Genomic DNA, 22035 nt, shown 5'->3' with positions numbered 1-22035 from the left:
TGTCTCACAGTTTAAAGAAAGGCTGGTGAAATATTTCGATTGAAAATCAAATTCTGAGCCAATGGATGGTCTTTCGTGCATTTAACGCTCGTCTGTCGCATGATAGTGTACTCTGCGAGAGAGAAAATCGTCGCTTCCTAGAAGTAGCCTGGTGTCCGAGTGAATTAATTCCGCGCACGTTCACATATATTACCGCATTCCGTGTTTCCACACGCATACAGAAGCAGATGACTCATTCACGAGAATTCGAATCGCCCTGGAGCAGTACTAGTTTAGTTACCTACATTCGCTTTAGAGAAAAGAATAGAATGCTCTGGAGTTTTATTTCAATCTTATCGCCAAGTTCTGTTAGCACTGGCTTCATTTTTATAAACATCGCATGTGGCATATTGCCACATAAAAACAACCTCCAATGCAGTACGTATGAATGCCATGTCCTTCTTGCCCTTCTGCGCCACGTAACAGTTCGCGAGATGTATGTTCATAGCTGAAGCATCTGCGATGACTTCTTTTTTTATCCAGAAGTTCAGTATTGATGTGTCACTCTGAGGTGCTCAAGCACGCACCTACAATGTGCCACCATGCTTATTTAGGCTATAAAAAAGAATGCACAAAACTTCGACTTATTAATGCTTATTCCCAATAGATAATTTGAAGCTATTACATGCTATACCACACAGTACTGGCGTCCATCATATTCTCAAACATTTGTTTGGGCATACTAAATGCTTGCAAGAGCTTACTGACCCGTCTCTTAAAAGTTTTAAATTTTCCAAAAAACAAAACAAAATTAGCAAACTGAAAACTGTCAACGAAGATGCTTGAAGTAACTTCTTTCTTTGTTCACGACAAGGTATTTCCAGCACTATTATGCCACATGCGGCATTCCCATTTATAGCAAAGCAGCGAACAACCCGAATAGCTAACCACTTGACTTCATGCACAAGCATACAAGATCATACTGAAGTGCTTGAAATGAAACAAGACTGCTACAAGCGAACAAAGCTCAAAGCAAACCCCAGCAGACCTAAATGGGTGCACAGTACACAGAGACCACTGATGAATTCATATTATTCTATAGTGGTTGTGCCCGTAAACATGTCACTTGGCGAATGCATCGTCGTCATTATCATCATCAGCCTGACTACGCCGGAAACTGAGCGAAGGCCTCTCCAGTATCGCTACAACTAACCCAAAGCTGTACCAGTTGTGGTCAGCAAATCCCGCTCACCTAAATTTCGGCTGCATGCTTGCCTTCGCTTGGAATTACATGCCCTACTCATCTCGTTTTCTTTCAAATATTATTAACTCGCGTTCGTTGCTTGACCCACTCTTCTATTCCTGACTTACTGCGTTACGTTCACCATTTTTCTTTCCAAGGATCCTTGCGTTGTCCACATTTTAAGATGTACCCATTAGCCTCGATATTTCTGCATCGTAATTGAGAACACGTAGTATATAGCTACAGAAGTAAGATGCCATTCTTTTGAAGGATACTGGTAAATTGCTATTCATTTTTACGGATACCTGCAAAGTTGTACACTCGATCCCGGATATGTCAAATCATTGCTCATATCCAACTCAATGAAAATTTCATGCTAATAGTATAGGAGTAGAGTTCGTGCTTATGGTACTCCCGCTCAGCGGAACATTATGTATACCGAACAGAGCAGCGCACCCCTACAAGGTGCGCTTCTCCTAATGAGCCCACGGCGATTATTTTTCGCGCCCGGAGTTGGGTTGGCTGCGCAACCTTGTACAGCCCTAACACTGCAAAACCGCTTGACGAGGCGAACGTTGAGTCCGCTTGAAAGTGGCCTTCGGTCTGGCGTGCTTGTTTTCAACGAGGCACTGCTGTAATGCGAGAAAGCCAGAGTTGAATGCAGCCGTCGTGCGGTAAAGACAGGCTAGCTGACCGACGGCCTGCAGAGGTTGCCGCGTGGGCTGCATCGCTGCTGAAGCAGACGAAGAAGCCAATTTTACCCTATTTTGACTGATTTATTACAGTGCTTGTAGTGTGCCACTACCAGAATTGCATTTCTTATGGTGAACGGGGACATTTTCCTGAGCACCGTCCGCAATAGCTTCTTTGATGGGAACTATAACCCCAACGGCACATCCACCACGCGGCGTTAGGTGCGAGCAACGATAGCTTCGATCCTCCCATCTGACAAATATTTAGAGCACGCGCTCACGTCCACGGGATGGCAAATGAGGATGTGTCTCTCATTTTGGCTCATGTCACGAAGTGACTCGCGGCGCGCGGGTGCGCGTACGTGTGCCGTGCGGGTCGCCATGCCCGAGGCGAGAAATCGGCTGCCAGTACGGCGTCGTGCAGCAAGTGCAGCAACTCGCTGTAGAAAGTGTGCCGCTAACTTGGGTACACCGCACTGACGCATCTGTGTCACAGAGGAGGTCATCTGTTTGCGTGTTTTATATAACGAATTGTTGATATATTGAACTATTTCGTGATTCTCTTTAAGTTAGATATATACGGGATCGACTGTATTTTTGTCATTCAACTTAGTTCACTCTCTGGTCTTGGTCTGCGATCACTACGTGATCTAGGAAAATGTATTTTTTCACTACTTAGAGCATCACGCTACCTACCGGAAACTAAAACTTCCTTTTGCGAATCTTGAACATTGATTTTGTTTTCTGTATTTTAATTTTGAATTCATCGTTCTGTTTGCCTTTCTGTGTCATTGATCATAATTGCACTGCCGCCCCCTGAATTACTTAGCAAGGCAATATCACTCGCGAATCACAAATTACTAATTATGAAAGGGGAGAGGGGGGGGGGAGCCTCAGTTCGCAGGTCAAGCCAACGTTTTGACAAGTAGACTTGTCTTCGTCTGAGCCAATTAAAGTATTGTTCGTTTTCTTTTGTTGCCAACTACTTCGCAATCCACGTTTTTGAATGCCTGCTATAAATAAGTGCTGAACAGCACTGGAGATTTGTGTTCCGTGCCTAACATCCGGATTTATTCGGATTTCATTTTCTTTATGGGTGAACTGTGATGCACGGTTGTGCAGACACTGTAGATATTTCACTGTATTTTTTGCACATGGCTCTTACGCACCTCAGTTCGGCAATGCTTGTTTGGCTGTGGAGGTTTCGACGGAGCCAAATGTCGATGAAAGCTATATATCGTGGTTGGTTATCTCCTGCGCTATTTTACTCTATCATTGAGCCAAATGGCGGTGTCCCGCTTATCGAGAAGCATTTAAAGAAGCCTGCCTGGTCATTCGGTTGACTGAAGCCTAACATTGTTCTTATACTACGAGCAATTATCTCAGTACAGTGCGTCGTTGGCTACGGACAGTAAGCTGTCCGCGTCTGCAATTTTTCAACTCCTTGACGTCCCCTTCTTATTGACTGAGAAAATGCTAGCGTTCTTCCTTGATTCCGGCGCACTTGATATCCCCGCGTACAGAGTCATAATGCAGAAACATTTTGCACAGGCTGAGAAGGATAGCTATGTTTATGCTTTCTGGATGGTAGATTACGGTGAAAAGAAGTGTTTAGTACGACTCAATTACATCATGAAGGGTCTAATTGTTTGACAAGAAACGTGCCCATTTTTGAAATTTATGCTTGAGAATTCTTGTCCGAATAGCAATAACTTCAGAAAAAATTGTTTTCGCTTTTAAAAAATATTTCTTCTGCGTTCAATACACTTTTTATCGACGGCCAGCTGAAGGATGTGAAGGGAAAAAATGTTCCGCTAGTGCGTATACGCGACGATGAGAACTATCCCATTCGACTTGGGCTATTTAATGAGACAGCTGTTTCCCGGGGCCCTTTGTGCGTGATTCCACGCGTATACATTCTGTGACGAACAGTAGTACAGCTTGTATGGCGTCGCCCACAAGCACCAAGAGTTAAGATTTCTAGAGATAATGCAGCGGTAGAAGGAAAAAGCGTTAAACACTTTTCACTGATTAAAGCGCTAAGATGATTTACCTTTGCTCTACTGATTTCCTTTTTCGTTTCTAAGCTGTAAGCCGTCTTGTGTTAACTTGTTGCACTGCTTATGCGCGGTAAATAGTTGTAGAGCGAGCACAAGTGCTCGAAATTCCGGTGAAAGATCAGCGAAAAATATAGGCAAGTTGGAGCCGCTCCCAAAATGTTCTCCCCTTCCTGCGCTGATTTTTGAAGGAAATAGCTGGACACGCATACCATACAAAACTGAGCTACAAGCATTTTGCAGGAGTCTATGTAAGGAGCAGAAACTAAACGGGACACAGATAGGCTGAAGGGTAATTAAGATTGGGGGGGGGGGGGGTGCTTTCGGATAGCGCCTGCCTTCCTTATTTTTCGCATTTTTGAGCTACCACTTATCGCATGAGTGCCTGATCCTCAACTCTAATAATTTTCCTCCGGTACTGCTGTTTTAAATTATTAGTATATTCACGCGTAGGCACCGCAGAGAGCTATCATCGTCATTGATAATAATGAAATGCGAACAGCGGCGAAATCTAATATTTTCACTTACATCGCTAGCATATCAAACCTCGTGCACAATTACCCAGACGGGGGATAAAGAATCTGTTAATACACAGGCCTGCTTACCACTTTAAAGATTTTTCTACTTCAGCTCTTCGGCAATCTAATTACCTCCACGGTGTCATGAAAACATTGCGGAAGCATGAGCTATACTTATCTATGATGCTCAGCCAGAAATCAACCCATACAGGCAATCACCATCACCACGACTCTGCATAATTTTTAAGCGGCGAAGGAAGTTTTGAATTGCTGCGCATTGCCCCTGGGAACCGTTCGTCTAACCCGCCGCAGAACTCGTTTGCATAGTCGCCGCTTCAAAGAACAGATGCTGAACTCAATAGCCCCAATTTCATAGCGGAAGACGACGCGGCAGAGGTGACGTGTACCATTTTCCCCCGAGGTAATTTTACAGAAAACCCATCGTCGTTTAATGTTACCGCTTTCTTTCGCGCGATATGACTCACCATCATCCACTCGGAAGGCCTCGTCTGGCGCGTACGGTTTGTAGCTCCAAAAGGAACGAGGCGGCTCGTTCCGCTGCGAATAGCATATGCGTGGCTAGGCCATCGCGTTTCGGGAGAACCCCCAAGGCTATAATATACCGGCTGTCGTCCCGCTGCAGTATACACGGGGCCATTCTCAAAGCCTCAATTCTTTCCGCACAAGTTTGAATTTCATTACCGCCCCTTTCTTTGCGGCGAATGTACCACGGTCGACAGTCAGGAAAGGGAAAGACCCACCAGGGAGTCGCAACGAATTCACACTGCGTTGAACTAGGAGCGGCGAGCGATCGCCATGCTTTCTTTTTTTTTTTCCAACTTTGTTTTTCCAACCGTTCGCCCGCGTTTATTTGCATGTATGAATGTCTGCATGCATGTTTGCGTGCGTCTATGTATGTATCCATGTGCCGCATTTCCGAAAGGTAACCAGGCCCCATAATTTCCGTCTCGTTCGTATAGTCAGGCTATTACGACTTCCGTAAAGATCACAGTTTCGAAAGGTGAGATGGGCAAATGTTGTCCTTGTCCTTAGAAACATTTGTAAACTTATGGGCGACAGAAGCGCTTCACAAACTCTGAGAAGAAACCTACGCAGCCTGGTCGTTCGTTTCGAAAATACTGCACATATTTGGGCACGTAGCATGCCTGAACACAGTATGTGTGGCATGTATGCATGTCTGCCTATGCATTTCTCCCTTTTCTTCAAAGTTATGGAAAGCAAGAATGGTAGAGTTAGCATCAAGAAAAAGAGACACTAGCAAGGGCTAAAGAGTGGACTCTAATTATTGTACTACCTAAAATCAGTAAGTGGATTTATACAAAGAATGTAAAGACGAGAAAAATAAGATAACATGAGAAAGCATATTCATGTGAAGAAATTAAGGCGAAAAATCTGCAGGTATATATGGTTGGCAATGGCCACAGATATTGGTGCACCAAATCCAACGAAAAAGGCAATGGTCTTGCAGCGAACGCAGCAGGCGTGATCGTGATGATGGCGGTGACTGTCAAAATGAATAAAACAAGGGTTCTGTCGGTAAGAATAGAAGTTTGATGTACTGGGGTGTGGGAGGACGTTCACTAGCTAGGTGCAGTAAAGATGTACCTACTATCATGTGTAAGTACAATGGCCATAATCCTCGTTTCATCTCCTCTATGATTCCTGCAATTACAGAAAAGCTGCAGAAGGAATCGCCAAAATATAATTGCTCAGGAATAGTTTTGGTATTTGGAATATGAAAGTGCACGTCACTGTTATGAATTATGATAAACAAATCTTTAAGAGTAGCGGCATATGAAATTACATCCACGGAGAAAATGAACGCAGTGAATCAATGAATTTATTTGTCACTGGAGCAAAACTGCCATTGAAAAGCTGATGCACAAGACAACCGCAACCACGAAAGCGAACAGCTTTGCCTGACTCTCCCATTGCTCTTGCGGTTTTGCAGCTGATGTTATGTAGCTTTAAGCAAGCTTTAAGCTCCGCGCACATTATTTAATGGGATTCGCACGAGTTTTCTTTTTTTTTTAATGTAATGAGCGGATATGGCAGTGCAGTTGGCAGTTTTACACTACCCTGAGGATGACAGCACCATGAGTGGCAGTGGCCATGGATGCTGCAGTTTTGAATTGTTAAATGCTTGGTTAGTTTAATCGATGGTTATGGCAGTGCAGTTCATAATTCTGCCCCGTCTAGATGGTGCCAGCACCATGAGTCGTAGTGGCAGCGCAGGTTGCAGTTTTGAAATGTCATCTGCTTGGTTAGTGTAATCAGTGGCTATGGCACTGCAGTTGATGGTTTAGTATACTGCTTCATTGGTGGCCGTACCATGAGTGGCAATGGACGTGCGTGCAGGGGGCGGCTTTGAAATGCCGCACTCTTTGGCTATTACCACAGCCGATGGCCGTGCAGTTGGCTGTTTTGCATTGCCTCGGTGGTGGTAATCCCATGAGTATCCAGTGGCGTTCAGGTGGTAGTTTTGAAATGTTGCTCGCTTTGGTATTGTAATCAACGGCATTGGCAGTGCGGTTGAGAGTTTGCTCTACATCGATGATTGCAGTGTCATGAGTGATAATTACCGTGCAGGTAGCAGTCTTGAAATGTTACACGCTTTGATGGGGCAGTCAGCGGAAATGGCAGTGCAGTGCATAGGTTTATGCGGCCACAAGGGTGGCAGGACCATGAGTGGTAGCAGTGAAATGGCACACACTTGGTCAGTGTAATCACTGGCTGAGGGAGTGCAGTTGTTAGTTTTGCAGTGCAAAACTAACAACTGCACTCCCTCGAAGGCGGATGTGCAACGAGTGGCAAATGCCGTGCGGGTGGTAATTTTGAAATGATTCACGCTTGGAAAATGTAATCAGCGCAAATGCCAGTGCAGTTGGCAATTTCGCGCTGCCACTTTGCGGTGGCGTGTCATTAGTAGCAGTGGCCTTGCATGTGGCAGTTCTGCAATTCCACGCATATGTTATAGTGTCATCGTGGCAGCGCTTTGGTACTTTAGCACAGACACTCAAGGGTGGCAGACACATCAGTGAGTGGCATTGCGGTTGTTAATGCTGATTGCCGTGTTGCACTGCCATCGCGTGTGGAACACTGCCGTGTGTAGTAGTGTTTGTAGTGGTGGCAGTTTTCCTCTGGCTGCAGATGGCAGTTTTATCACTGCTGGTGCAGATGACAGCTTTTTCGTGTGACTCCCGTGTAGCGATGACATCAGTGATAATACAAGTTAGTTTTCCATTGCCAATCATGCGTTGCAAAGGGCAGTTTTGGTGTCATGCTATCAGTTTGACATTTAATCTGCTTTCCAAAGCACCATGAAGCTTCTATATTTTTATCAATGCATACAAGCTTTTTATATGTAGAGTAAGCGCAATTCGAAGTGTTGTTCAATTTAAGCTCACACCAGTGCCATGCCCGGTCGGAGCATGGTGATCAACTAGAAACGGTCAAGCGTGTGAGTGGCTTTGTCAATGGGATTGCTTCTTGCTTCTGGGAGTGCGGCTCGCACATACATACTTCAAGCACTTAGATGGGCACCTGTTTTCTCATAGCTTATTGCCGAAAATCCCTGAAACCAAGTTGAACACTTGCTATATTGACTTTGGCGATCAAGAAGGCCGTAGTGGAGGCTCCGGATTAAATTGGACTACCTGGTTTTTTTTAACGTCAACTGGCATGACACAATACATGACTGCCTTGCATTTCACCTCTGTCGAATCACGGGCTCCGCGGCCGGGATCGAACACGCGTCCTCAGGCTCCGCAATCGAGCGCCCTACGCACTGATCTACTTCGCCTCAGTGCTTGTTATATTAAAAAAATGATGTTAATTTGCCTATATATCGGGGTCTGAGTTTATTTGAGCATGAGAACTGGCTGCGTCTTTTTGATGAATCCTAACTACATAAGTATGAGGCTGTCGTATGAAAAAAATATCCTCAGACAAACCCAAGAAGAAACTAAGAATTGACGTCATGATGCCGTAAGGAATGACGCGACCTTGTGCATTGATTTCCAACGTGCTCATTCTACTGCGCCAGCTCAAATAACGCTGTTAAATAATGTGCGCGCTACAATGCACAGAAAGAAGAGCGTCGTACCTGCACTTATCTATCATGCATTGTTTTCATAAAAAGCTAACCCCCTTCGAGAACATTTATGCAGCTTGTGATGGTATCCCATGGCCCCCCAACCCCACCCCGTATTATATCACCGTAATCCGCGTGTCGCATCATGCCTTTCTATCATACGTGCTAAATTTTTATTCGGCCTCGCTCAGCGATTTCGCATGAGGTAAAATTCTCTTGGCTTCTTCAATGATGAAGTTTTTTTCAGTTCTATATAACCCATCTGCAAAATACTTTCTGCATTCGGACCTCGTGGCAGACGCTACTAAAGGGCGCTAAACGGAGTCCGGTTAAACTGCTGCGCAACTGGAGAGAAGAAACTAGCAAACAAAAACGTCACATCGCATTTCATTCCCCGTTTCAAGGAATCTTTCAATAGCGCCATCGTTCTTGTGGCTGGTGATCTGCTAGCATTGTGCCCTCACGCTGGCCACAAGCCCCCCCCCCCCCCTTCCGCTTTCCTTCAACACACACGCAACGAAAAAAACAAAAAAAAACCCGAGGACGAGATGCCAATCGAACCATGAAGCGAGTTTCTCACTCAGCTTTATTTCTTGCTTTTTTTTTGTCAATGACGTTTTCATCGTTCTGTATACACCTAGTATTGCGCGATAAAGCTCATCTGGTGGTGAAAATCTTCCCGCTATATCGGTAGGCAGTGCCCCATACGATTCCTTTCCACTTTTGAGCCAAGAGTCCTCATTTAGATTAGATCCAAGGTCTTTTCTTTTTTGGGTGCCTTTGGCCTGCTTTTTCAGAGCTACCGTTTCGCCTTCAACCGCGTACCACTTAAAGAAGATTTGTGAGTCCGATGATTTTGAGATCGTTGCGGCGCAACTTTGCAGACTTCCGCTCAGCGTACTTTAGCGGCATCCGCCATAGCCAAAATGCAAGCAAAAGCTTCAAAGTGCCCCCGAATCAAATATACCAGCAATTCTTGACTTGTAGTACGCGCGTAACACGGTACATGTAATCCGTTTCTTTTTCGGGAATACCTTCCTTCCAGTATAGCGAGGAGGGCAAAGGACCCCGAAGACTTCTCGGTGTCCGGAATACCCAAGTCACCTTCTGGGAGATAGCTTTGCGTTCGCCTTCCACGGAGGCTGCTACTTCACGCTGGTCACGTGCGCTCCCCAGCGAGCAGTGGTCGCAACTGGCGACTCCGCTCGGTAAGCGGCACTCCGCCACCCTGCGTGAGCCCTGCCGTGTTTCCGCGAACAGTTCAACTTATTGGAGAATTTTCTGCTCTTTTTAGACGTGGTCACAAATGTTCCAATGCGTTTCCTGATTCACATTCAGTGTGGGTGGGGCAACAGGTGTGCGTGTATGCGCGGGAGCGCACGCACCTGTCACTCATGAGTTTTGTTTTAAGTTTGTCCTTTTTGGTTGACGTATAACAGTGACAAAGATAGACAGCACGTGCATCTCACACTCCTGGGGGAGTAGTATGTTGCTCTGTGGCCAACTACGTTTTGCTATCCCTTCTCAGACTCCTGGGGGAGTAGTATGTTGTTCTGTGGGCCACCTACGTTTTGCTATCCGTTGTTCTTGCGAGTGAATAAATCTCACATGGCAGTGGAATGCTGGTATTAACTTGAGTGAGTGAGTGAGTGAGTGAGTGAGTGAGTGAGTGAGTGAGTGAGTGAGTGAGTGAGTGAGTGAGTGAGTGAGTGAGTGAGTGAGTGAGTGAGTGAGTGAGTGAGTGAGTGAGTGAGTGAGTGAGTGAGTGAGTGAGTGAGTGAGTGAGTGAGTGAGTGAGTGAGTGAGTGAGTGAGTGAGTGAGTGAGTGAGTGAGTGAGTGAGTGAGTGAGTGAGTGAGTGAGTGAGTGAGTGAGTGAGTGAGTGAGTGAGTGAGTGAGTTTCAATATATAGCTACCAAGAAGCAGACTTACGAAAACCTTACGGAACATTTAAGTTTGGGAGACAGTTACGTAAGACTCAGGGACAAAATTAGGTTTCAGTAAGGCTGTGGATTAATCGGAGGAATGTGGGATGGGCCTTCGCCCTGCAGTCGGTATAGGCTAATGATTATGATCACCGCGTTAAGCATAAGGATGGATGGAATATAGGAGTGTCCGCTTTGAACCAGAGTGATGGCACTTGTCCCCAAGCTCGGCTAAGGGTGCGACGCGATAGAACCCAATTGTTGGGCATTTGACAGCTGTCGAACAACTTTCAGGAACAAATTACCAAACCTTCTGATTACCATTTTAATTAGTAAACACAGCGAATCACGTGATGTAACACATTCTCACACAATGGCTCTCAAGTTGAACGGGCATGCTTCGGTGGCAAGCAGCTTATACAGTCTAGAGTTCGACTTTTACTTTACAAGGTCTAGCGTTATAATGAAGTTCAAATTTATGTAATTTTTCAGTCACTCACAACACTGCAGCTCCGTCATTGATGTCACGCCCTCTCGACCAATCTAGATTTTCCTGACTAAAGCATTTTTCCGCCGGATGGAAGCTTTATCGCTAACGCGTTAAGATGTTGCGTGTTCTTGGAAATCTTGTGTACAGGCTTGTATACCGTTCACTAAACATCTCCAAAGCCCCGTAGATGTACACAACGCAGGCCGAGACGGGAGCACAGAATAAAAGAAGACAAATTGAGGGCAGGAGTACATCGCAGATTTTCCTCATAGCTTTTCAAAAAGGCTAAGAGCATAGGAATCCTTAAACGATCAATATTGAGCACGGTTTACACTCTTTCAGCCTCTTGCACTTATTGTCGAGCTTGTTTACCACTCCTAGCAGTACTGCCGGTGCACATACACATACACATACACATGCACATACACATACAACAGTGCACATATTCTTGACTGGCGACCATCGCCAGTCAAGAGTATGTGCACTGTTGGCTGTGAGTGCGAATGACAGGTGTTGCCAGCAGAAACTTCAATATAGGTACATATATTGCAACGCAATGCGCAGCTGTAGGTAGGTGTTTTTCTGTGTTTCCGGCTACGTCTGCTTTCTCCAGTTAACAGCAAAGTCGTAGCAAACTGTGAATTGGCCGCTCAGCGACAGAGCATTCTAACTGCGTTGTAGAAAATTAATAAATATAAGGCTTGCCCAAGAACAAGGAAAGAAAAATAATAGCGAACCGGGAAATTAGGGCCACGAGATTGGCACGATAGTCCCTAGCAGCAGAAACTATACCAAAGAGGCTCTGCGTACTCCACATCGCTGCTAGTGGTCTTCATCACCAGCCTCGCTTCGACATCTCTTCGTTTTTGAGCTTCCGCACGGTAGTAAACCCAGGAGAAGCGCACTACTGCGGTGGCTCAAATTATTGTCCGGGATCTATCTCCGATATTGAGTCCGCGTGAAAACTCTGGGAGCTTTAGCAGCAGCAACAGCGGAAACCCGCGCGCGGAGCAATCTTTCTTCACAGGGTGTTCCACTCTGACATGTTGCGGCTATTACACTCTTCCCACTGACACATTTCGGTTGCCTCTTTCTGAAACGCCGCCGAGGAAAAAGTTGGAAAAGGAACAAGCGGCAATAGGTGCGAACTAACTGGAAAAAAAAAAAGCTAGTGAAAGGAGTACGTGCGAGTGCAAACTAGTGCCATGGGAGGCGTTTGCTTCATTGCTGCCTCGGTCGGCCATGTTTTTATTATATTTCACTCTATCCGTTTGCCTACCTGTGTCGTCGTTTCTATTTTGTTACTATTTATGCACTGCTTTTTTTTTTCTCAGGACGTATACGGCAATGCGAAGAGCAAGTCCTCAAACACGCTGTGCGTTAGCTTTCTTGTAGCCAGTGAAGGCTGTTCCACTAAGATATATCTCTTTTTGTTTTGTTTTGTTTGTTTTGTTTCACACGAAAATGAACCACAATAATTGGGCCAAAGAGTTTTTCTTTTCTTTCTTTTTTTTTTTAAAGGAACTGCGAACAGCCAGTGTGATTAAATAGAAAAACCACTCCAAGGCGTCAGCGCGGCTACCGCTTTTCTTGTGTTTTCTCCCTGAAAAAAAATCAGCATTTTTGGTCTGTTTGCGTTTATTCTACCTGTGGCGAAAAAAAAATTGGTTGTTTCCTGAGGTCTGAGAAGCTTCTTTATTCAGACTTTCTGTTCCTACAGAAAGTTGCGATATTTAATATCCGAACTTCGGTCTTGCGACCTATCTTCAGCTTGGTTCTTCTCACCTCTGAGCATGTTAACCGCTCGCCGCCGCCTCAACATCTCCATAGTTACCAGAATCGATGAAAACTTCTTTACAGTCCTGGCAATGAAATCGCTCCACAGGAAGTTTTCATTAATCTCAATAATTATGAAAAAAAAAATAGTCGTTCCGACACTAACCAAGGCGTCTACGGCATTGCTATATTGTACCATCCCCGCTCTTTGCGAGTGTTTAGTACACTGACTGGCCATAAAAAAAGTTGCATTCTCTTGGACGAACACGAACAGTCCAGTCGCTAGCCGAAACGTAAATATGGGTAACGAGACATATAATATTTGGAGCTTCAGATAGTGAAATTAGTTTGAGGATTCCAAGAATAAAAGTCTGTGTGCGATATTTTACAACATTTAGTAGTGTCGACTATATAGTTACTATGGCGGGTGGAGAAACTGTATGTGTTCGGTCAAAAAGGTCAAAATTCTTGAATTTCACGATTAGCGTACTTTGACTCCTAAGCACCCATTGCTTCTCACTGCATTTGTCATATTGATCTTGACGGTCGGCACAGAACATGTTCCGGGGTTGCTGTGGTCCCGCTGCGCCACCCAACTTGACCGAAAATTCACTCATTTACGAAAAGAGCAACATACGTGTGAAGGAAAGCATTAGATAAGTCATAACCAGAAAATGTGGTGTGACTCAGATGCATGGACAGGAGGAAAGCGAAATAAATACAGAGAAAAAAAAAGTACCTGTTTCGCAATCTTGCGCAAGACAGGAGCAACATGTGGAGAACGAAGCAAACTGAAGCAGGAAACGAGCGGCGTGTGCGCGCACAGAGCATGCACTTTTGTCGCGCCCTGAACACTTGGTGCGGTGTGCTGTGCCACTCAGGGAAGCCCGGTGCCGCGCAGGGAAGTGCCTCTCGTTTCTCGCGACCGCATATTAAGTGGTAGGACTTTACATGGAGTTCTTTGGGAAGCTGACGGTGGGCCGGCAAAAACCGCGTTATATCTTGTCCCGCACTATAAGCGGTTACGTTGTAAATGGACTGACGGTTTCAAACTTCCTGGCACAATTAGCTTATATCCGATGTCATTGCTTGACTCGAGACACTGAGCGAGGGGGGTACTTTGAATGTACTGCTGTTAGCAAGTTCCACTGCGATGCATGTAACCCATTCCGAACTTTAAATCAGAACTTCACTCTAGAAGAAAGTCCGTTCAACTTCCTCAATATAAAGAGACAACCACTTCAAACGGCGGTTAGCCGGAAACAAACTTGTCGCAGCCCTGTCCTCAAGGCCCTCTCTCCCTCTTACTTGATTTATTATTAATTTTCTAATTTTCCCCTTTTCTTTCACCGTTAGCGGCCACATTACTTCAACTTCTTCATTTTTGTGTGCGTAATTTCTAATATATATATATATATATATATGAGCGTGTGTGTGTGTGTGTGTGTGTGTGTGTGTGTGTGTGTGTGTGTGTGTGTGTGTGTGTGTGTGTGTGTGTGTGTGTGTGTGTGTGTGTGTGTGTGTGTGTGTGTGTGTGTGTGTGTGTGTGTGTGTGTGTGTGTGTGTGTGCGTGTGTGTGTGTGTGTGTGTGTGCGTGCGTGTGCGTGTGCGTGTGTGTGTGTGTGTGTGTGTGTGTGTGTGTGTGTGTGTGTGTGTGTGTGTGTGTGTGTGTGTGTGTGTGTGTGTGTGTGTGTGTGTGTGTGTGTGTGTGTGTGTGTGTGTGTGTGTAAATCAAAACAGTAACCTCCTTCGTCATTGCCGCGTCAAAGTCTTTCCCAAATCCATCACACTCTGCCTAGCTACTAAATCTTCATTCGTTTATCGTATACTCAATCGAAGGCAGGACAAAATATTCATCGGCTTTGGTCAGCATCAAACCCTGGCCAGTCCCCCACCGTAAGCATGTATACCCTGCCTTCAGAGGCAACAACGTCCTTCATCGTAGCCGCCAACGTACTAGCGAGCATGGACGCAGTGTGCGTCGCTTCAACCGTGGGTGTCTCGTCCTGTTGCGGAATAGGAAAAAAAAAAAAGGAAGTTAGAAAGCGCATACTTTTCTATTCTCAGACTGCTGGCCAGCGCTGCAGCTCACCACTGATCCGGTTCGGGCTCGCCTCCACGCTCGCTCAGAGTTCCAAATCCTTCTTATACCGCTGGGTAACCGCTGAGGAGCCGGCATGGGCTGCTTCTCTTGGGAGGGCGTGACAAATGCGCGGGATGAAGCGGAAATCTGCTGTCTTTCTCGGCCGTAATGGAACCCGACGGGCAGTCCATTGCCCCCGGCCGTGGAGGTGGCAAGAGTCGTTTGTTTATTCCCTCGCGGTTCGCTCCGGTTCGCCGCGCTTATAAAACATTTTTCAACGAGCCTGTTTCGTGTTCACGCCCTCGTCTATCTTATTTTTTTTTTGCCAATGTTTTCTTTTTGTTATTAGGTTCCTTCTTCTTTGGTAAGTGAAAGGTCCTAAGCGTACAGTGAACGTTAGCGTTAGATGAATCATTAAACGAGACCCTACTGTTCTAGTGTGCAGATTATTTTTCTAACGTCACCTCGCATAATAGCAGTGAAGAACTACACAGTAAATGATCCCGTTAAGCGCCACTTGACACAGAGAAAAATGTGTTTATGTGGGCCTGGCTTCGCGAGTTCACTTTTTATACCTTTTCTTCACCAGTTTGGGATGAGCATAGGCGAATTGTAATTTCAAGTGATGCGTACATATATCCAAGCATAAATATGTGTATACATAATATTCTGCACAAAAGTGTGAATTTTTTTTCCCACTGGCAAAGGTGTATCTAATCCTTAGGCATTACATAATGCACGCTTGTCAATTTAATCCTCGCCGATAAAATCTTGAAGCACTGAAGCTCCCCGCATTTATGAATATGGCGTGGCAGACTTCTGTTTGCCGGCTCACTTCGCGGGTCGTTTTTCGAATACGTATAATGTGTTACTGACGCTTATGCTTTAATCTGTGGAGAGCCCCTGCTAACTCCGCCATGTCATGTGATCTCGTGACGTCAACAACTCGACGACCAATCAGTGCCGGCCATATAATATAACCTACCAACTGACATGACGTGAGAGTGCAGCTCTGAAAGAACGAAGCTCAAATAAAAAGATGTTCAACACAGGCTCTAGCTGATAACCGCTACCTGCCAGAAGCATGGTATTGATTTTTCGCTCACAACCTTGACGCCGGATTTTCTGATGAACGAGGGGTTGAATGCTGTCGTGTTAAAAGTCTGGGCGCCAATTTACAGGGATACACAATGCGCGGTGCAAGGCTAATCAGTGCGAACGCCAACTTTTCTCGGTAAAAAGCCCAAATTATCGACGGGTGCATCAGGCCACGGGGAAATTATTTGGGGTTGGCTACATGATTTGGGTTACTCAGTACGTGTGCGGACGTATACCCTATGGACCTTCAGATACTACATCACCGTACCGATTATAACTGTGTTCTGTGTCGATATTTTCCAAGCGCAGCTTTCTACGCTTTGTGATATTTTCCACGGTAAATCAATAAACTTTTCGCAGGTCTGAGGTGCAGGTGTCATTTAAATTTAACGCTAAGTTTTCTGAACTCGTCTTACATTGTAATGCATAGATGTTATACGGGCTGCACAAAGAACGAAATATTGCGTGTTTTCAGCTGCGCCAATCGCCATTTGCAGTCGCGTTTTGTCCCTATCATCTTCCGCAAAAAAGAATCCGCTGTAACACAGCAGGCCACCTAATCAAATGTGCACTATTCTGTGCAAACAACTTTTCTGGAAAGAACATAGTCACAACGCCACAAACCACTGCGTTTTTTTTTTTTTTTTTGCGCATAGGCTGACAGGCACTGGTGTAGCACGAGCCCTTATGTCAACGCGAAAAGCAATGCTCAAATAGATTTTCCACTTTCAGGGCGTAAAATTGACAATGACACGGCCGGATCCATACGTTGCGTTGATATAATGCACCTCTGCGCATGCTGAAGTTGAGGGTTCAGGGGAAGTTGAGAATGCATTTACGGTGAGCGCTTTTTCATACGTCACACGCCAACACGCCGGGCAAATAATTCCTGGCGGTATGTGAATTCGTCCTATACCACTGGCCGGCACGTAACATATTTGTTATAGTAAGCGGCGGTCATCCTGCGCAACATGGGATACAAATTCCGCATGGCTTCTAAGGGGGCGACATTTTATGCGCTCTTTAGCGTGCAATGCAAAAGAACATGAGGGAGGGGGGGGGGGGAGGCGATATCGAGATGAAGTCAAGCGGTTTGCAACAACATACTGGTAACTCCATATCCTTTTACAGAAATGAAATGAATGCCCCGCTGAGAGTCTTCGTCTTTATGCGCAGGTGCCCGGAGAGCGGTTGCCGAGCGGGTTCTCCAATGCGAGCTCCTCCGCGGCCATGCAGCCTTCGTCCGCAAGCACCCTGGGCTCTATCGCGAGCGTTCTGCCTACGCTCGAGGCGGCAGCCAACAACACGACGGTCGCGCTTCAGGAGGGCGCCGTGCCTTCATCGGGTCACCAGCTGGACAGCTGGGACCTATCCTGCCGCTACATCATCGGCACATTCCTGTCGCTCATCATCCTGACCGCCATCACGGGCAACATCCTCGTCTGCCTCGCCATCTACACCGACCGCCGGCTACGGAAGCTCGGCAATCTATTTCTCGTGTCCCTTGCCGTGGCGGACCTTCTGGTCTCGTCACTGGTGATGACCTTCGCTGTCATCAACGACCTCATGGGCTACTGGGCGTTCGGTCCCCAGTTCTGCGACATCTGGATCGCCTTCGACGTCATGTGCAGCACAGCCTCCATCCTAAACCTGTGCGCCATCAGCATGGACCGGTTCCTGCACATCAAAGACCCACTCGGCTATGGTCGCTGGATGACCAAGCGCGCAGTGCTGGGGACCATATGCGCCATCTGGATGCTCTCGGCGCTGCTGTCGTTCCTGCCAATTTCATTGGGCTGGCACCGGCCTTACCCGGACTCGCTGCTCGTCGTGGACGGGCTCACGATGTGCGCGTTAGACCTGACGCCCGAGTACGCCGTCACTTCGTCTCTCATCAGCTTCTACATGCCGTGCGTCGTCATGGTGGCGCTCTATGCCCGACTGTACCTGTACGCTCGGCGGCACGTGCAAAACATCCGCGCTGTCACCAAGCCGTGCGTGGTGAACAACAAGGACTCGAGCCCGACAAAGTTCCGCGCCGTTGGAGGTCAGTCTTCCCTTCACGTCATGGACCACAAGGCTGCCATAACGCTCGGCATCATCGTGGGTGTGTTCCTGTGTTGCTGGGTACCCTTCTTCTGCGCCAACATCGTTGCTGCGTTTTGCAAGACGTGTATTTCGGAGGAGTGCTTCAAGTTCCTCACCTGGCTGGGCTACCTCAACTCGGCGCTGAATCCCATCATCTACAGCATCTTCAATACTGAGTTTCGAGATGCCTTCCGGCGGGTCATCACGGCCCACGCGTGCTGCAAGGCGCTCGCCGAGCGCGCCCGGGCACCTAGCGACCTCTCCTACCGCACCAAGCGGAGCACCATCTGCGAGACGCCGAGGACCAACAGCCTCGCGGCTGGAGGATGTCGCCACAACAACGTTGCTGCCAGCGAACGCATCTCGCTCCGCGCCGAGGTCGATACTCGAGTCGAAATCAGCGTCAAGTGCATCGGCGAGATATCGGACATATAGCAGTGACGCACCTGAGACGGCGCGCCACGCCGGATGTTGTCCTTGTATCGCCGCCCGCCCTGAAAGCGCCGGACCTGTCGAAAGACGCCTTGTGCGACTGGCATCCATTCGACGAGGGTGGCGTATGTGCTGCCTGGCCGATGCTTGAACCTACGGATGAACTGTAGGCCACATAAAATGGCAGTGCCTGACAGCGTGCACTGGCCGCTACTTAACATCTGAGCAGAGTCTTCTCCTGCACGTTAATTTATTTCACGGGCCACGTGCAAGGACCGGGAAATATTGCATCCGCCATATACTACCTCATCTTGTGCGCCGCCAACTCTGCCCGAGGACGTGGTCCTTGCAGACGTCATGACGACCAGCGGCGACTTTCGGCCGGCTGACCGTAGTGGCGCCCCTGGTTTTGAAGAATTTGACTAACTTTTTTTTGGCAATCTGACGTTCAGCAGACAACCGTGAACTCTTGGGCTGAAAGCTTCGATCGGCGAAGGACCTCAGTTACAGTGCGGCAGTCTACTTGCCTCTGCCCGGCAGTGCCGAGTTTTTGGACGTAGTGTACCATGCAGTAACAAACAAAAAATGCGTCATTAAACATTCATTCGGCCGAAAATTCTCTCGGCAAAACGATGTGTCCTTCGAGGGATTTACCTTTTGGCAAAAACAGAGCCCTTCGGCAAACACTGTACTGTCCTAGTCGGCTCCTAGCGCACAGGCGCGCACACTTAATGTTACTCCCGGTCACAGGTGGCCCACTTATCTTGCGAGCCTCCGACAATCGGTCACACAAGCCTGAATCACGTAACGCCATCCTACGGGAACGGAGACACACAAATCTATATACAGTACAGCTGCGAACGAGATCGTCGCGTTTGCTGAGTTGTGCCTACTCAACGACAAGTTTCAAGCCGCCAAATGCCTTGTTCCCTGTCAACCACCCTCTGTATCCTCTTCGACACGAGCCACTTTTCGCACGTCACACAGAGCGTCTTCAAGTGCCGCGCACGTGTTCCATGCACGCCGCACAGGGCGCAGAGTTCATTCACTTAGCTCGGAGCTTACTAAGCAGACATCATCCCGCGCCGGAGTCCGACATCACGTTCGCGCGCATCTGGAGCTGATGACAAATTATGGCCGAACACATGACTTCATATCAGGGTTCCCTGTTAGGAAGAAATGACAGCTATCGGAGTGACCAGTGAATGCTATACACCGCAACTTAAGTAAATACTTAATGTGCCGCTAGACGACGCAGTTTCATTCTTTGTTACATAACGGGCCTCCTGGTGACATCTGGTGAGACAGTGTGGAACGAATATAAGCAGATCTTCCACGTCCTTGCAGTTCTTCGAGAAAGAACTGTTTCTTTAGAGGTCAGGATTAGTGGTAATTGAAGCTACATATATGACGTCGATAGCTAGCCATCGAAAGTGACAAAACACGCGGACGGAATGTCGGTACTCAGTGCGCGCTGGTCCTGTTCTGCGTCAACGCGAGGACGGGTAAAGGTATGGCTCGCACCTTTGTGACTTGTGTGCGCGTGTGAACGAGGTCGCGTGAGGCCCGTCCTATGTACATATATATACACGAATAACCTGTGTAGTCATTGTTTCTTGTCAGAAAGGAAGGAAAGAAGAGACACCTAACAGTGCGACCTTACACGTGCGCACGTACCAGCGTGTCCCACTCCTGCTCGTGGACTATGAACCCGTCGCATGATGAGACTGTGAAGTGATTTTCTTCCCCTACAGAGTGACAACTCGTAGAACGTAATCTCAACCGGACAAGTGACATGTCCTTTGACCTAATAAACGGATTGCCTGTTTTGTTAACGTCGTACGTGAGTGGCTGTTTTTGCTGACTCTGGGCACGCGGGAACATTCGCTCGCGTGTGCATTAACCCGAACGCGTTTGTTGAGCAAACTTGTCCAACAATTTCTCGGTTCAAGACCTGCTCAAACAGTTCATCCCTTAAGAACAAAGTAGCAAGATTAGGGAATCTTATACCCCTTAGAAAATTGATGGCTACCCGGTGGCGCTAAGTATCAAACCAAGCACGTACGCATAACATACTCTGTACCTACACCTCTCACTCACGGCGCTCACCTATAGCACCAGTAGAACTTGAGTAAAGACACGAAGAGCTGGTACATACTACAGGAGACGAGTGAAGTGTGAGCGACACTATTCAAACGCTAGCACGAGCACAAAACGGATTGCGATATCATAGAAAGTCGAACTGCATTCGTTATCACATTCAAAGGTCGTCATCGAACTTTCCAAGTGATAAATAGGTACACAAGACGTAACCTCGAGGTCCGGCATGACCGGTGGTAAAGTACAGGTCTATCAACCATAACAAACAATCTGCTTGTTAGTCGTTATAGCCTGTAACAATTTGGCCAAGAAGACATGAATGTCATGTCTCTTAAAGGTTCAGTCCAAGCAGTGCGATAGCCATTTATTCGCCACTGCTGCGCAAAAAGTGATGTGTTACATAACCGAAAGAAACTGCCACTGGTATCCCTACTATTTAATTAAAGAAGAATTCTGCTCTACATATTCATGACAGTTCTAACTTTGTGCTACTCTATTGCATTAAACGACAGGTTTTCCGCTCGACGCACACTATGAGGTCAGTTGGCATCAGGAGGAGTATCAACGCGTAGGAGTGGGCCGGCTTCTGTGCCTTCAAGAAATTAAATAAGTTTCACGGCGGACTGCCTAGTGCGAAGATAAATTAATGTTAATTCAAAACCCAGGGCTTTAACGCTTGCTCTCGGTACCAGCCAATCATTGCTTCTCTCTTGTTCAGCATGGGTCATTATCAAAATAATAACAGGTTTCGCTTATCACATTCACTGTTGCCATACAAGTCACGCCATTATTAGAGCAGAGCACATAAAGCTTCCCATTCAAACAAAGGTAAGGTATACGTCTGCTCCTTGTGTCTTCGTTGACAGGAAAGGAAGCCGCAGGGCAAGCAAGGCTTACAACCCAAAGCCGGGAGCTGAAGCAGGTTACGGGTACGACAAATCCATATTTACAATGCATAAAAACAGTGTAACCAAATCTGGATGTCGTTTTCCATCGTGTCTGATAAGACCTAATCTGGTGAAATTAAACTGCCAATATAGTACGTCGTCATACATCTTTAAGCAATGCGATATGCCATCGTGTGCCCTATAGACTTATGCAATGATGAATTATTATTTGCGTCGAATATTACTGAAGGTGGGGCAGCTTCCAATATATAAGCTTGGTAGTAGTACGAAAGTTAATGGTTATCAGAGGTTCCTATTATCGTTAGAGACTTTTAGAGCCAGTGCCGAAATTATTGTTCCATGCGCAGTGGCTAAGCCCTTTGTGACAGATGCGCTAAAGTCATGGGCGAAGCAGGCCTGATTTAGTATCAGAAAGGAAGTATCGTATTTGATACGCGGATAAGCACCTCAAAAAGCCCGCGGTGAAAGCGACCAGTTTATTCACTTCGATCTTCAAATTTTCGTACCTCGTGTGTATCTTGTCTCGCGAGTCC

General features: G+C 46.7%; 1 protein-coding gene across 10 annotated transcripts in view; it reads left to right on the top strand.

Moving 5' to 3' along the window:
• LOC146190336 (dopamine receptor 1-like) overlaps window positions 1–20330 on the top strand; it is a 389794-nt gene extending 369464 nt beyond the window's left edge. For all 10 annotated transcript variants that reach the window (XM_084600811.1, XM_084600807.1, XM_084600805.1 and 7 more), the window contains one exon: window positions 17151–20330. In XM_084600811.1, the coding sequence (XP_084456937.1) occupies window positions 17151–18497 (1347 nt within the window). In that variant the 3' untranslated portion in view covers window positions 18498–20330. The remainder of the gene's footprint in view (window positions 1–17150) is intronic.
• Window positions 20331–22035: the final 1705 nt, after the last annotated feature.

This window comes from Amblyomma maculatum, chromosome 4 (assembly GCF_055883805.1).
Source record: "Amblyomma maculatum isolate TAMU_Amacu chromosome 4, ASM5588380v1, whole genome shotgun sequence".
Classification (NCBI taxonomy): domain Eukaryota; kingdom Metazoa; phylum Arthropoda; class Arachnida; order Ixodida; family Ixodidae; genus Amblyomma; species Amblyomma maculatum.
This window is presented reverse-complemented; position numbering and strand designations above follow the sequence as displayed.